General features: G+C 42.7%; 1 protein-coding gene and 1 long non-coding RNA gene across 3 annotated transcripts in view; both read right to left on the reverse strand.

The window, feature by feature from the left end:
* LOC134205591 (uncharacterized) overlaps positions 1–17,349 on the reverse strand; it is a 340,754-nt gene that overhangs the window by 21,253 nt on the left and 302,152 nt on the right. The window lies entirely within an intron of this gene.
* On the reverse strand, positions 6,665–8,290 carry LOC134218458 (uncharacterized protein K02A2.6-like). Its single transcript, XM_062697471.1, is given in 3 exon segments — positions 6,665–7,477; positions 7,479–8,239; positions 8,281–8,290. Coding segments are annotated over 3 exon segments (1,584 nt in total).

Below are 17,349 nucleotides of genomic sequence, written 5' to 3' on the forward strand. Positions count from 1 at the left end.
GCTTGCTTCGGCAGTTTAGTATTTTTTTAATTATTAATTGATTAATTCATCATTTTTTTATTCATCAATTTATTAATTTATTATTTCATTGATTTATGAATTTATTAATTTGTTTATTTATCAATTTGCTAATTTTATAATTCATTAATATAAGTTTATAAACTTATTTATTATGAAATATTTATTTATAATTTTACTATTTATTTTTTTATTTATTATTTTTTATTGATTCAATAATTCATTAATTTATTCATTTCTGAATTTATTAATCTAAAAATGTATCCATTTATTAGTTTTTTAAATCAATAATTTTGTAATTTAATCGATTGTTAATTTTTTAATTTATCAACCCATTAATTTCAAGTTATTTATTCATTTATTGATTCATTTGTTTATTCAAGGTCTTAGCTATATTAGTTATAAATGCTTGGGCATACTTTTTCTGTTTTGCCTATTAGGCTACTGCTGAATCATTTGATATGCTTCTGAAATGCTTGCGCATTGTCTCTGTCGTTCACGGTGAACAGATTTTCAGAATGCTTTTGGCATTCGAACGTGAACGAGCTCCGTGGAATTTTTTTACCTGAATTCACCAGAGAAAGCTTCTCTCCTCTCTGATATTTACATCATATACGCCATATACACCACAGCGATACAGTGAGAATGAAGAATCTAACAAGATGTGTAGATTGCCTCTCTGACGTTTTCATCCTGCCTGTCTGTCCGCCCTTGTTTTTTTTTGGTACACACATGCTCGTATGCTCTTTGCATTATGACCGTCCACGAGGTACAAATATTAATAATAATTATTATTCAGAATGTTTGTGATTAGGTATAGGGTATCTGTTCCATTAATAATAACATGCTCCTATATCAATAACATTCGCGAAACAGGCAATTTAGGCTCAATTTGTATCGTGTTTTGTTGTAATCAGCAGCAAATCACAAAAATGAGAAATAAAACAATTTGCGCACCGATTCTTTGTTTTCGAATGGTATTGATTTGGGTACATGGTATGAATTCAAGGAGCAGTTCCCCTTTATGAATTTATTCAATAAAGGTGTTTATTTGAAAATCAGAAAACATGAATTCCATCTGTCATAAGACGAGTTTATACAATCCCATTGAATTCCACCACTTAATTTTATCTTGACAGATACGTATTTCGACTTCAACAGTAAGGCCGTCTTCAGTGTCTCGTACTTGACTCGACTACGAGACACTGAAGACGGCCTTACTGTTGAGGTCGAAATACGTATCTGTCAAGATACAATTAAGTGGTGGAATTCAATGGGATTGTATAAACTCGTCTTATGACAGGTGAAAACATTCCACTAAAAAGCTCAAAATAATTTTCTTATGAATTCCATGAAAACTCAAGAAAGTTATACCTTGTTTTGTCAAACAGTTTATGTGACTTATTTACATAATTTGGATAATGACTATCAACAAAATCTTAGCACAGCAAAAATTATTAAATGCATATTAAGACTTTCAATAGTAAGCACAACAATTATATACGATACGATATGTGATCAATTGAATTTTATACACCAAAACTTGAGCAAAAATTGGGATTTTTTATTCGCGAACTCTGGTCAAATATTCAAACATTAATTAACACTATTCGAACAAATGAATAATAAATTTAAAAAAAATGAGATAAAGAAAAGTATTAAACAAATGTAAGCCAAAAGAGAAAGCCAAAAATTATATCTAGCAAAAGTAATAAAAAAATCCTCATCAAATTAAACTTGTTACTAAAAGTCAAAATCAATCGTTCAAATGGGATAGAAGTCACTCGATAGAAAATTTGAAAAAAATACTTCTCTTTTCGTACATTCGTATTTTCTTAACTATAATTGCATAATTGAACATTATTGTATTAATGTATGAAGCAGAATGAATCATGTGAATTACATGCTTCGTGGGTAGGTTTGCCAGAACTACTCAAACTCGCTAGAGTTAAATAAAACCATCATCGACAAAACGCTGCGTTCGCATCCTCACGAGTTCGTGAGTGATTACTTTCCATCTCATTTATTTTTATTTTCGTATCTCTCTGTTCAGTAGATTTGCTTCTTGCAACATTACAAATTGCTTCATATTTCAATTGCATTATCATTTTATTTATCTAATATTATTTCATTCAACGAATATTTGATAAATTAATATTTATACATTTCGAAGAAAATCATTAAAAATATAGGCCAACATTCTTGTACATAGAAAAATCTAGCAATTCTGTATGGCCCAATTTTTGTATACATTTTGTAATGATCCTGTACAGAATTATATAGATAATTTAACAAAATGTGTTGTTCTTTCCTTTGATGCATACCAAGATAATATTTGGATTCAGGTCAATTGACCACCGGAACTTGTTAATTCAACTTTGAACGGTGCAAAATGTATACATTTGGTAGCACAGTTGAAAATTTGCCATTCAGAAATCATTAAGTATATGTAACTACTGACTTTTCATAAAAAAAATTCCCGAATATTTAAACGAAAATTACGATTAAAATTAAATAGCTTGATCAACATCGTTCCTTAGATTACCCACTCAAATAATTCATATACATTCATTTCATTTATTTAGTCTACATCTATACAGATAACACTGAATCAACAATTTGACGCCACAATACACGGTTCGAGGCCGCATCTCTCCATCCTCGAATACGCCCCACGCTCGCCAAGTCGTTCTGCACCTGGTCTGCCCATCTCGCTCGCTGCGCTCCACGTCGTCTCGTACCTGCCGGATCGGAAGCGAACACCATCTTTGCAGGGTTGCTGTCCGGCATTCTTGCAACATGCCCTGCCCATCGTACCCTACCGGCTTTAGCTACCTTCTGGATACTGGGTTCGCCGTAGAGCTGGGCGAGCTCATGGTTCATTCTTCGCCGCCACACACCGTCTTCTTGTACACCGCCAAAGATGGTCCTAAGCACCCGTCTCTCGAATACTCCGAGTGCTTGCAAGTCCTCCTCGAGCATTGTCCATGTTTCATGTCCGTAGAGGACTACCGGTCTTATTAACGTCTTGTACATGACACATTTGGTGCGGTGATTTTTTTTTTGACCGCCATTTCTTCTGGAGCCCGTAGTAGGCCCGACTTCCGCATATGATGCGCCATCGTATTTCACGACCAACATTGTTATCAGCCATTAGCAAGGATCCAAAGTAGACGAATTCCTTAAGCACTTCGAAGGTATCCCCGTCTATCGTAACACTGCTTCCAAGGCGGGCCCTGTCGCGCTCAGTTCCACTCACAAGCATGTACTATGTCTTCGATGCATTCACCACCAGTCCAACTTTTGTTGCTTCACGTTTCAGGCGGGTGTACAGTTCGGTCACCTTTGCAAATGTTCGGCCGACAATGTCCATGTCATCCGCGAAACAAACAAATTGACTGAACCTATGGCGCAATGTTGAACAACAGGCACGAAAGTCCATCACCTTCGCCCAAAATCTTCACACAGTTTTGCACACCACGTGCACTGTCGTATGCCGCCTTGAAATCAATGAACAGATGGTGCGTTGGGATCTGGTACCGTCAACTGGGGGGAAGATGATCATTGAGGTGAAGATGATCAATTGATGTATCAGTCAAAAGTGCCAATTTTTTTTCTGAAACGGTAGTCAACAATATGCTCCGTTCAAAAAATATTACCGCTAGGTAGAAATCCGAGTTTTTCGATTATAATCATGAAAATGTATTTTGTGGAAGAAAGAGAGAGATAGTCATAAATGACGCTATTTTCGTTTCAAATATTGACTTCTTAGACTTCTTTACGTAGTAAATTCAACATTCATACAAATAACCTAGTGTATTTTGACTACTAGGTCATAATGGTTTTAGTAGAGCTGTATTGATCAACTTCACCCCAAACCAAATTATTCAAAAAATGTGTGATGATTTAATTTATTTTTATAAATGCGAACGCATTTCAGAAAACTAAAGTTGTTGATTATTGCAACGTATAGCAGTACATGTTTTATCAATATTTGTTTCGATTTAAAATGTAAACACACATTGTTATCGCATGTTTTGTTTTAAAAATGATCATCTCCCCCCCAGTTGACGGTATTTACGGCAGTTTTGAAGTATTTGCCGCACAGTAAATATCTGGTCCGCTGTCGAGCGGCCGTCAACGAAGCCGGCTTGATAACTTCCCACGAACTAACTCACTAATGGTGACAGACGTCGGAAGATTATCTGGGATATCACTTTGTAGGCGGCTTTAAGGATGGTGATCGCTCAAAAGTTCTCACACTTCAGCTTAACGCCTTTCTTGTAGATGGGGCATATAACCCCTTTCTTCCACTCTTCCGTTAGCTGTTCAGTTTCCCAGATTATGACTATCAGTTTGTGCAGGCAGCTTACCAGCTGTTTTATTGGTCTTTAGCTGTTGGATGGCATCCTTAACTTCCCACACGGTGAGAGCTTGTTGGCTTTCATTTCCATTTAGTCATTTCCTCCGCTGCCTTGACTTTCACTGCCTGTACTCTAAGCACCATTCAAATGTTTCTCGTAGTACTGATTCCACCTTTCGATCACCACACGTTCGTCCGTCAAGATTCTCCCATCCTTATCCCGGCACATTTCGGCTCGCGGCATGAAGCCTTTGCGGGATGCGTTGAGCTTCTGATAGAACTTGCGTATTTCTTGAGAATGGCACAGCTGTTCCATCTCCTCGCACTCCGCTTCTTTCTGGCGGCGTTTCTTCTCCTGGAAAATGCGGGTCTGCTGTCTCCGCTTCCGTCTATAACGTTCCACGTTCTGCCGGATACCTTACAGCAGTGCGACCGCCCGCGCTACGTCCTTCTCCTCCAGAACCTGTCTGCACTCTTCCTCAAACCAATCGATCCGTCGACTTCGTCCCATATACTCGACGTTGTTCTCCGCTGCATCGTTAGTGGCTACTTTTACTGTATTACAGCCGTATTCAAGAGAGGCCCCATCGAGCTCACCCTCTTAGTCGGTGAGCGCTGAACTACCCAATAGTCTGTCTTAACTCCTCCTTCTGGCCAACCTGAGCGTTCAAATCTCCTATGATGATTTTGACGTCGTGGTTTGGGCAGCTGTCGTACTCACGTTCCAGCTGCGCGTAGAATGCGTCCTTATCATCATCAGTGCTTTCGGAGTGTGGGCTATGGACGTTGATTATGCTGAAGTTGAAGAACCGGCCTTTGATCCTCAACCTGCACATTCTTTCATTGATCGGACACCACTTGATCACGCGCCTTTGCATATCGCCCATCACTATGAAAGCTGTTCCCAGCTCGTGTGTGATGCCGCAGCTCTGATAGATGGTATGATTACCTCTAAACGTTCGCACCATTGATCCCTTCCAACAAACCTCCTGCAGCGCTACGATTCCGAATCCACGGTCCTTGAGCACATCGGCGAGTATCCGTGTGCTCCCGATGAAGTTGAGAGATTTGCAGTTCCACGAACCGAGTTTCCAATAGTGTTGTACTTTAGATACGACTTTATTCTAGGATGGTTGGGTACAAAGTATTCAATTTTCACATTTATTGACTATTAAGTTGCTATGGCTGAACTAGTCGCTAGGGTCGCAACTGGTGGTAATCATTGACTACTATGTTCGTGGCTAACATTCCTCCCTTCTTATTTCCAGAACAGGTACGGCTCGAATCAGGACGGCATTCGGATCACTCTCTGTGGCCGGACCGATGGTGGTTCTGGAACGGGATCTATAGGTGGCTGGTTATCTTCTTCATGTTCCGGTTCTGTTTGGTCGGTCTGGATGCGACCGCGTTCGGGAACATCATCGAATTGACTGGAACCTGCTTCGACTTCTTGGTTGGAAACCGCTGGCACTACTTGCACCTCGATTCGTGGCTGGACCTGGGATCGGGCGTTGGAGGTTGATGGAACAGGAAGTGGTTCCTGCTCGGCTTGACCTTGTTGAGCGGACTGTACTGCTGGTCCAGGAGATTGAATTCCAAACATGTCCACCAGGATACCCAGTGGTGTGGAATCTGCTGCGCCGGTTGTTGCTTCACTGGAACGATGCTTGAGCTGGTTGGAGTGCGATCTGATGAGCTTCTTCCGTCCATGCCAATCGTCCAGTAGCCGTCCCGGTTGACCCGTCCGATGACCTCGATGATTACGCCGGATGCCCACTGCCACTTGGTGTTGCTGCGGTAGACCTTGGCGTAGACCATGTCGCCTTTTCGGAAGCCACGAGGAGTTGCGCCATGCTTCCGGTTGAACTGTTCGTCTTGGCGTTGATTGAGAACCACTGGCTTCGGTTGTTGGTGATGCAGGAGATCGAGAACCGTCTTGATGTTTCGACCAAGCATCAGCTGCAAAGGAGTTCTGCCATTCAGAACACGACTGGGAGTAGCTCGGTAGACCTGAAGGAACGTCTGGAGCGATTCCGAGATACTTTCCCCCTTGTTGGTTTTGCGCAACGACCTCTTGAAGGTGTCCGCAAATCTCTTTGCCTGGCCATTGGACTGTGGGTGATACTGCGATGTCCGGAAATGTTGAATGCCGTTCTTCCTGCACAAAACCGCGAACTGTTCCGACGTGAACTGCGTTCCATTGTCGGAGACTATGACGTTGGGAACGCCAAAACGGGCAAACAGCTCGTCGAGGAACTCGGTCACTGCTGATGTTGTCGGTTATCAAACGATGCGAATTTCCGGCCACTTGGTGAAGGCGTCCACCACTATGAGGAAGTGCAGACCGTTGATTGGGCCGGCGAAGTCGATGTGGATATGCTCCCAGGGAGATTTAGCGAGTGGCCACGACTGTAGCGGAACCTTAGACGGTGTCTTTGAATGTGTGACACAGCTTTCACATCTCTTCAAAAAATCAGCAATGTGGTCATCGATCCTCGGCCAGTACACGTGACTACGTGCGATAGCTTTCATCCGATCCATTCCCGAATGTCCTCGGTGGAGTTGCTTGAGAATCCGCTGCCGAAAACTGTCCGGAATCACCAAACGGTTGGACATCATGACGCACCCCTTCACTACCGATAGAGCGTCTCGATGAGCGAAGAAAGGGTGAACTTCAGGGTTAGCGATGTCATCGATTTTGGAGGGCCATCCACGCTGGTTGTACTGGATCGCTTGTTGGAGAGCCGGGCACTGGAGAGAATCGTCGCGCACCGATTTGAGCGTAACTGGCAGCGAACTGATGGCTTCCTGGAGTGGAATCTCGATGTCGTCTTCCAGTTGAATCGATGCGATGGTGAAGTCCTCCTCTGGTTTGACGTAACCGTTGATGAGGCGGGACAGTACGTCGGCATATCCAAACTGCGTGGTGGACACGTACTCGATGTCGAAGTTGTAGCACAGAAGCGTCAGGGCCCAACGTTGAAGGCGGATGGCCGTGTGAACCGGAATACCCTTCTTCTGTCCGAATATCCGCAGGAGTGGCTGATGATCCGTCTGGAGGGTGAACTTGCGTCCGAGCAGCATCCGATCGAATCCGAATCGTTACGGCAAACACCAGTGCAAGACCTTCCTTCTCGATCTGTCCGTAATTTGCCTCCGCGGGGATGAGTGAGCGGGAAGCGTGTGCAACAGCTTTGAGTGAGCCATCGGGGAACATGTGTAGAAGGCAGGCACCGATTCCGGCCTGCGAGGCGTCAGCAGCAACTATGATGTCTAGTGATGGATCGTAGTGTGTCAGAAGCAAATCCGACTGGAGTACTTCCTTGAAGCGCCTGAAAGATTTCTGGCACTCGCTGTTCCAAACGAATTTGGCATCCTTCTTCAGCAGCGCGTTGAGTGGCCGCCGCAATTGGTGCATCTCCGGGACAAACTTCGCGTAGAAATTCACCGCACCAAGGAACGAGCGTAGAGTTGTGACATCTTTGGGCAGTGGCATCTTGACAATGGCTTCCACCTTGGATGGGTCTGGACGGAGACCGTGCTCGTCTACGATGTGCGCCAAATAATTTACCTCCGGCTGCAGAATGTTGCACTTTTCTTCCCTCAGAACGAAACCGTAGGCTTGAAGGCGTTGAAACAGTGTGTTGAGCATCTTGTTGTGCTCCTCTTCGGTTTTGCTGGCCACGAAGATGTCGTCCAGAAACGTGTCCACTCCTTCGAGATCGGCAACCACGCTGTTCATCAACTGCTGGAAGGCCCCGGGAGCGGATTTTACTCCTGGTGCGAGCCGATTGAAGCGGAAGAGACCTCGATGCGTGTTGATTGTGAGCAGCTGCTTCGAGTCGTCGTCAACTTCCACTTGAAGTTAGGCGTCACTCAGGTCGATGACGCTGAAATACCGGCACCCATTGAGCTTGGTAAAGATGTCATCAGGGACCGGTAGCGGGTAATGGTTGGGCTCCAGGGCAGCGTTCAGTTCCAGTTGAGTAATCGGCACAGATTCGTACTTTTCCTCCGGGCTTCTTTACTACGACGATCGGAGCCGCCCACTGCGAGAAATCGGCATGCGTGATGATGCCCAGCGATTGAAGTCGGTCCAGCTCCGCATCGATCTTCTCCATGGACGTGAAAGGAAATGGGCGCTTCGGCTTGAAAACGGGTTTGGCATCGGGCTTGAGATAGAGTCGGACCTTCATCTTCTTGCAGTGTCCGAGGCCGTTCTGGAACACTTCGGGATACGCAGCTTTGTACACTTGGATTTGATTGACTTGACCATCGGAAACGTGGACCTGGTTGCAGATTGCAGATAGCGGGGTGCTTGAACCCACAGCTTGAACAGCTCGATCCAGTCCAGACCGATCAGGTTGATGCTGTTGTTGGTCACGTAGAAAGTTGCGGTTTTGGTGACACCTCCAAGTTTGATTGGGTATCGGAGTTCACCAAGTTGATGAAAAGCGTCACCCGACGCAGTCCGGGCAGTCCGTGTTGTAGGAGTCAGCGTTGGCGAGCCCAGGTTCTTCTTCCACTGCTTCTTCGAAACGATGGTGATGTCGGACGCGGTGTCCAACTGCAGAGTGACTTGAGACCCGTTGATATCCACCGTTAGGAACTTCCGTCTAGAAGTGCAGCTGACCTGGTTGATGGAGAAAATTCCGTTCACGTGCTTCTTCTTCTTGAGTGCCGCCTTCGATGTGTAGCTGCCACAATACCCTTCTTTGTGGCCGGTTTGCTTGCAGTCCCGACAAACGTGCTTCGTGTAGGTGCAGTCCCGGACGTAGTCATTCCGCCACACTGCCAGCAGGGTTTTTTTGGACCTTCGGACTTCGTCTTCTTCTTCTCTTTGGAACTCGGTGTCATCGGTGGAGGCTTGTTCTGCTTGACTGCGCAGATTGTACTCACCGATTTCTTGTGTTCCACCATGGCCGTGTCGTGCTTGAGGTTTTGCAGACGTTGACACTCCGTGATGAGTGATTCCAGAGTGCATTCATCCGCCGCGTTAGCCTCAAGCTTGGATAGGAGTCACGTTCGGATGTCTGCGTCCTTCGACGATCGGAGCCCACAAAAATGAAAATCTGGCTCTTGAATTGGTCCGCCGTGATCTTGCTGAGCTCGAAGTCTTCACAGCATCGGTTGACCGTCCCAGCGTACGTTAGAAAGTCGTCCGCATCGTGCTTCGTTAGCTGGAAGCACTGGTACCGCTTGCTGAACAGGGAGATTCGGACGCTGAACAGCTCTGTCAGCTTCTTCACCGTCTCATCGAACGAGTACTCACGGGGGTGCTTTGGGAGCACGAAGTTGACGTACTTGTCGTTCACTGTCACGCTGAGGCTTCTCAACAGCTTCCGCACTTTCGCCGCATCGTCCAACTTCGCTCCGTCCCTGAGGAAAAGGTCTTCGTACTTCCGGTACCACCGGTCGAAAACGAGCCCGTTGTCTGGATCGTAGACGAACTCCCGGATGTTGGAGGCCAGAGATTCGATGATGAACCCCGGGCTGCCCGCCGACCGATTGGAAACGTTTTCTTGATTGCCGAAACGTTCCATCATCTCCATCAGCCGAGTGTTTTGCTCCGCCATCGCTTTATTCTGCCGAAGGATTTGCTGGTAGATTACTTGAAAGTCGCCGGATCCAGGCATCTTGAGAACTGCAGCTCTTCCTCCAAAGCGTTGAATTCTTGAAAAAAATTCCTCGTCGCCAAAATGTTGTACTTTAGATACGACTTTATTCTAGGATGGTTGGGTACAAAGTAATCAATTTGCACATTAAGTTGCTATGGTCAGCCGTCCCTGACATGGAGAACAGACGCTCGGTAAGATTTGCACCTCCGGAGAGAAGCATAACCCCCCCTTCCCTGTCAAAATACGACCCTATTTCGTTGGTTACCCGATTTTACTACGGCTAAGGACCGCGAGATTGAGTCTATTTTATTCCTTCAGGTACGCGAAGTACCAATGGTACGCTTTATCCAGCATTTGCCAATTTCTGACGTATTTTCTTAATTATTCCATGAATTAATTCCTGGATAAATTCTCGAAAGAATTTCAGGTGGATTTCCTAAAACATATCCCGAAGACAATTCTAGATCAATTTCCGAATTCCTGAAGGAGTTTTCAAAAAAGTTGCTATAGAAATTTCTGAAGGATTTCTCCTGAAGGACTTTTCGTAGGTATTCCTAAAACAATTTCTGTAGATATTCCTGGAGGAATATCCGAAGGATTTTCCTTAGGTATCTCTGAAGAAATTTTCAAAGGAATTTTAAAAGAATTCATAAAGGAATGTCTAAAATAATTTCTGAAGAAATTTCTAAAAGATTTCGTAAAGAATTCTCCGAAGAAATTTTCAAAATATTCGGAATTTCTTCTTCGAATTTCAAAAGGAATTTCTGGATATATCTTCGAAGTTATTTCCAGAGAAAAATCTATAAATGAAATTCCGAAAGAAGTCTTGGAGGAATGTACAAAGAAATTCTTGGAAAAAGTTTAGGAATATTGGAAACACCTTAAATAGTTCCTTTGGAAATTCAGTTCAGATTTCTTGTTGGAAATTCTGGAGAAACTATTTGAAAGAATTACTGAAATAATTTTCGAAAGAGTTCTGGCAGTTTTCTCGAGTTTTTTTTAACAATCCCAGTGGTATTTTCAAAAGATTTTTTTAGGATATTCATGAACCAATGCTAGAAGTTAATTCCTAAGAAATTCTTGAGAACATCTGGAGAATTCTGGTCTAAAGTAAAACCCGGTTCTGACTTCAATTACAGACGATAAAATGCACTAAAATTTCGTAATACTTGAAACTGCCTGACAGATTAACGCCTCCAATCATAGTTCTTACTACTAATGCCAAATTATAAATGAACCAATTACGCCAAAAATGCTGGTGTCCCACCATTACCAGAACTATGGCGCCGCCAGTGCTTGGAAAAATAGCCTTTCTGTATCATTTTGTTGTCAATTCAAAGAAAAATAGTTAAATACTCACTGTGTGATTGACTCAATTACGCTGAGCATTAATTAATTATCCCACGTTATGCCAGACGATATGATAAAACATGTTCAATACAAGTCGAACACAATACATACTCAATGCACAAAATAAGTTCCTTCCTATCGTTTAAGTGGTTTTAAAATCACTCCTTTCCATTCTCGTATCTAAGCCTTCAGTGTCACGAGCAGAGCGCACGGTCTGCTCTAGCGCGCTTTTAATTTTTAACAGATATATAATTTTATTATCAACTCGAATTAATCTCTTTATTGCCGAGCAACATGCAACACCTGCTTCGAGGAAGAACGAAAACGAAAAACCGTGTAACCGTTTTTGTGTCCCAATGCACGGCAGGACAAGACCAGCATTTCGTTGCGATAGCTTCCTAGCGTACAAAACCCGGAAACCGGGACCGGCAGCGCGACTCGTCAGGTACCAGCACTGATCTAGATAAGTTTGCCAAAATACGGTATCGTATCCCATGCTTGTGGCTGTAAAATCATCGACGAGTAGCAACGGGAAACAACACGCCCATCGAACCATTAGCGTGATCGCAACCGGCGATAGCTTACAGGAGGGGTTGTTGGGGTGCCCATCGTTCGGTTGTTCGAGCAAAGATGAAGTGTGAAAGTGGTTATTGCCATAACTACTAGGTACGACCTTACCCGCTAGGTGCCTTACCCAGAAGCAACAATTGGGTACCTTTTACCAATCCTCCACGACCAACGATGATGGCGCTGATGTCGTCGACTACAACGGCGACGACGACGACGACAACGCCAACGGTGGGAACGCCAGTGCTGTAATTTTCGACAATGATTATCAGCATGCGAGAGCGACACCTACCCAAACCACCCACAAATCTATCCCGTCCACACTCAATCCTTTTTCAGCTTTATTCACACGGGCGTAGTGCACCAGGAAAGGCAGAGACCAACCGGGCGGAGTGAATTGTCCATTCCCGCCCGGCAATGCAATTAATTTGTGTAATCACTATCCGACAAATATTGACTGCAAATGGTGGAATAATTGGGCGCAACATCAACATGGGGTCGACAGCAGGCAAAGTGGTTGGAAATCAGGGCGATATCATACGTTCCACACGTTGCTTTCAGTGCACCGTTGATGAAGTTGTAGGGGAGATTTCTTATTGCTGGTGATTCTTTTATGGGTTTATAATTGAAGTGGGCACGTGGAAGTGATGATAGTACATTAAGGTGGATGAATCAAACAGCTTCAGTATAATAAAGATGTTGGAATCATTGTTTACACTTTTTGTACTCAAACTGATAAGCTGGAAAGCATGCATAATAATTTGATCTTCATGTTTCGGATTAAGTACGTCACACAAAAAATGGTATTATTATTTTGTTGCAGTTCATGTATCGAATCTGTAAGATTGTTGTAAGGATCACTATGTTTCTCAAAATTCTTTGCTTTTCAGTAGTCTGATGATCGTTATTAACAATATCTTGGTCGAAACAAACGTAAATTTCGTTTAAATATCTACGAGCAATTTTTCAGTAGATTCTGTATATTTTTCACGGGAAATTTGTTCAATTGTTATTGAAATCTATGTTTCATTTGTAATATAAAGCAAATAAAGAAGAAGTGTAGCATAGTGATCGTTACTTTTGTGCATTCATATGTCATATTTTGATCGAAAGTGAGGACATTATCTTCCATATCTGAGGCCATAAAGTAGATCCATTTCTTCGTTTACTCAAAGATATCGATTTCCCAAAACCAATTCAGCCTGACATCAAATTGACGACTATGGAACCGATAATGGCAATGATAGCATGCTCTCCTCTATTCACAATTCCGAAAATCCAACGTCAATCGTATTCCGTTTCTAGAGAACGGAATGAAACTTAGACGAGAAAGCAAAAGCCAAAGCCACTCGCCAAAGCTCGAACCCAATATTCTCGTTAGTTTCACTTTTCGATTGGCGCAAGCTGACGAGCGAGACGATGATGCCAATCATTGAGGGACGGCGGTACCCAATGGCATGGGTACAATCCAGTCGCAGAAACTGGCAACACTGTGGCCGCTTTCATTGAGATGCTGTGCACTGAAGCACGAGCTTCTGTTCCGGGAACTGATTTCCTGTTTCCGTTTCCTGGACGCTACTGCGGCTTGGGAGCAAGTGGCTGGAAGCGAGACATTCTCGGACTTTTCTTGTAACTAACCCAATCTGGGAAATTCACTCCACGGAGGCGGAAGGAGGAACGGTATTCGCGGAATGGCAGCACCGACCGAAGTGGAGAATTGTTTTGATAATTGATGCGACCACTGGTCGCCAGTTGGTGGAAAGTTTTTTCCTCTATCGTCGTCGTCGTCCTCGTAGAAGTCTCCCTTCGTTATGAGAATGCTGGAGGAAATTGAAGTCCATTGGGAGCTGGGAGAGCGGAGGCTAAGATTCCATTTAAGGCGAATTGGTTTTATCGAATCAACGGGGTGTCGCTTTGGAGTATTTCGGGCTCCGTCGAGTGGGCATCTGTCGGTTGAACGGTTGGGATTGAAAACCACTTGTTGCTTCGCTTCGTGCGGCAGGACGAGTTACGACGTTAGAAAACTACGGCTGACGGGATTTAGCACAGTTGTTAGTTTGTTCGTGATTAAGTAATGTACTGAGTGGCCGGAAGCAATGGAGTACATAAATTCCCACGTTTAATTGGATGGTGTGGGGAAGCTGGACATTTATTTGTGTGGTCGTGCATTAAGATTGGAAAATTAAGTTTGAAAATATTGAATCGGTTTTCGATTGAAGCTCTGCAGGTTTGCAAGGGATTTGCAACTATTGGTTTATGATAATTGGCTTTCCGATTTTTAGTGAAAAGGATTATTGCTGAATGATAACCCTCCATCCAATGCAGATATAATAACATGTTTGATCAACATTGATTCTGTGTAAAAAAGTTTTGTTTGCGAGACGAGCCAGCCTTGGGCTGAAAGTCTCCTTAATAAAGATATATATAAAAAAGTTTTGTTTGGTAGGGACGTTGTTAACCGTTTTTGGAGTGTAGTTTTTTTTAGACTGAGACGAATTTGATTTATGTTGGCTGTTCAGAAATATCGGGAATGAAGTTATGCAAAATAGACTGTGTAGAAGTTTTTAAAAACAGTTGTTTTTGAAAAACTAAATTTATTTACAAAATCGCACTGGAATGTCTTCTTTTGCCATAAGACTAACTAATTTTGATGTTTGAAATGATATGGAAATGCTAATATCATCTTCCAAACTTGGACGTACATGTTCATGATAGCATTAGAGGCGAAAGTATAGAATTGATAGTTCCGTTAGGATACGGCAGGCATGAAGAATGTTTTTATAGAAGTCGATTTGAAAGCGAGCGGAGGGCAATATTTGTGATGGCATATATCGCACGACCTTCCTTCTGCCAAGCTCCCTATCTATCAATTCTATACTTTCGCCTCTAATGCTATCATGAACATGTACGTCCAAGTTTGGAAGATGATATTAGCATTTCCATATCATTGTAAATCGTTTAACTTCACGTAGAAGTAACACACACGAAATCATTAATTTAATGTTTGAAATGTTTGAAAATATTTCCTCAATATGTTTTTTCCCGCGCAGAAGACAATACTTCATGCATAACATACTCTGTTATTACAATATCAAACATGTAACAAGTCATTTTATGGTAGGTATTTCAATAACAACATGTTATGCTCTTTTGGAAAACAACAGGAAACGACATTTGTTTTGTTGTCGTTTTTCATAGCAACGAGCTTTTATGGATCTGGTACCCATTTCAATTTTCCTTCCATTCGTCAATATCTTTCTATCTCGATGATCCCTTCAATATCAAGATGTGGAGAGGCGACTGTATATTGTTGTGACCGGAGGTATCTAATCAAATTCATATTTTTCCATCTTCTTGGTAACCTTGACAAACAAATCTTTCAAAAGAGGCCTTTGTTCATATAGCTTTGTTGTAAGACTGGTGATTGAAGGATCGATAATTTTCATCTATTCTTCTATTCTATTATTTACATTTTCATGGGTAACTTTGTTTATTTTTTATCATTTTCTTAATCACATTTCTAACATATCTTCTTCTTCTTATTGGCATTACATCCCCACACTGGGACAGAGCCGCCTCGCAGCTTAGTGTTCATTAAGCATTTCCACAGTTATTAACTGCGAGGTTTCTAAGCCAGGTTACCATTTTTGTATTCGTATATCATGAGGCTAACACGATGATACTTTTATGCCCAGGGAAGTCGAGACAATTTCCAATCCGAAAATCGCCTAGACCGGCACCGGGAATCGAACCCAGCCACCCTCAGCATGGTCTTGCTTTGTAGCCACGCGTCTTACCGCACGGCTAAGGAGGGCCCCTAACATATGTTTTAATCAATTTTTGAAGAATCATGTATCATTGCTATTAATGTGCATTGTATAACCACATAGTCCATGATCTTATTATAACATTGTATCACTACATTACTCCTCTCCTTTACTCTTTTTTTCTTGCCTAAATGTGTTTGAAAAAATATTTAAACAACACTTGTTGAATATTGCCTGATGATGTTGTTTACTTATAATCAGGATTTTCAGCTTTCAGTCACATACAAATGTTGATACTTTTAATTCATTGTTCGGAAGTTTGGATCATCATCATTCGAATATTGCAATTTCGTGTCCTGTCACGGTCGCCATGTGGTGGTTGTTTGGGACCCCGTGTCACCAAGAACAATTCCCAAGAACGTGTTGATTCATGAACGGTTGGAACGTTTTATTAACCATTCTCAAATACAGTTTTACCTTCGGGAGACAGTCAAAGCCAATGTAATAAGAGAAGGCCATTGGAGCCAGCACAACTTAGTAAGTGGCACTAAAAATGTGTGCATTGCAATTTGAGGTCTCGGCCTAGAATTGCTGAGACTTAATTCATGTCAACGAACGGCTTTGAGCGTTCGTGCGTTCGTTGTGGGGTCATTCAACAATGATGTCACAGGTTTTAGGGGGAGCGGATCTAAGATTTTGTGACACTGCATATACTAGGTATACAAAAAAGCGTGACAGCGGGGAAGGGGGTTCCAGCAATCTAGAAAAGTAGTGTACGTCATATTTGAATCGTCCCTGTCCATCGATCGAAAGTGTGAGAAATTATTAAAGGGTATGATGACTAGTGGAGTGTCATGTTGATAATTTCGAGCCCTGATGATGATCCAAACTTCTGGATCGAAACGTTGGCAATGAATTAAAATTAAAATTATCAACATTTTCATGTGACTGAAAGCCGAAAATCCTAATTATAAACAATAAATCTAAATTCCTGATAATTAACGATGTTGTCTACTCTTTTGTATTTCTTCAAACCATAGTTTTTTAACACTTACTTACCTGACCCCCAATTTCACGAAAAACTAAATTTTCAAAATGATGGTTCTCAGCAGTCTTGCATCGGAATTTAGTTCTGTTTTCTGCAATCGATCACAAAATTCCTATAGTTTCATGGACATTGGTCATCGTTTTGCAAATGGCTAGGCTAACCTCCCGGTTCGGAAAAATGATTACTGCCTGATCAAGCCGGAAACACGTCTTTCGTGTAAAACTTCATGATTTTCCAATATAAGTTCATATAAATTTGTTCTAAGGGTATTTGGTCCATGGTCTACGAAATAGTGAATTGACATCCGGGAAGGAGCGCCTAACATAGCTCTGGTCCTCACAAGTTCCAATACTCACGCTTCCACGGGTCTTCCGATGACAATTGACCGCCAGATAAGGGTTGCGTACTTCGCTGGTAGTGTAGCCTGGGCACTGTTGTCTTTCTGAGATCAGCTAGAGTGAGAGGGTGCGTCCTGTATGGTCTGCCTAGGATGTGGTGGGGTTCGACAGTGGGCTCTGTTGAACTTCTATAAAAAGCTGCATGTGTCCTCAAGCAGGCCCTATCAAAGCGACCGTATGCCACTCAAAGCGCATTAGCCTAATCCTGGTGTTGGATCGA

The sequence above is a fragment of the Armigeres subalbatus genome, chromosome 1 (assembly GCF_024139115.2).
Source record: "Armigeres subalbatus isolate Guangzhou_Male chromosome 1, GZ_Asu_2, whole genome shotgun sequence".
Classification (NCBI taxonomy): domain Eukaryota; kingdom Metazoa; phylum Arthropoda; class Insecta; order Diptera; family Culicidae; genus Armigeres; species Armigeres subalbatus.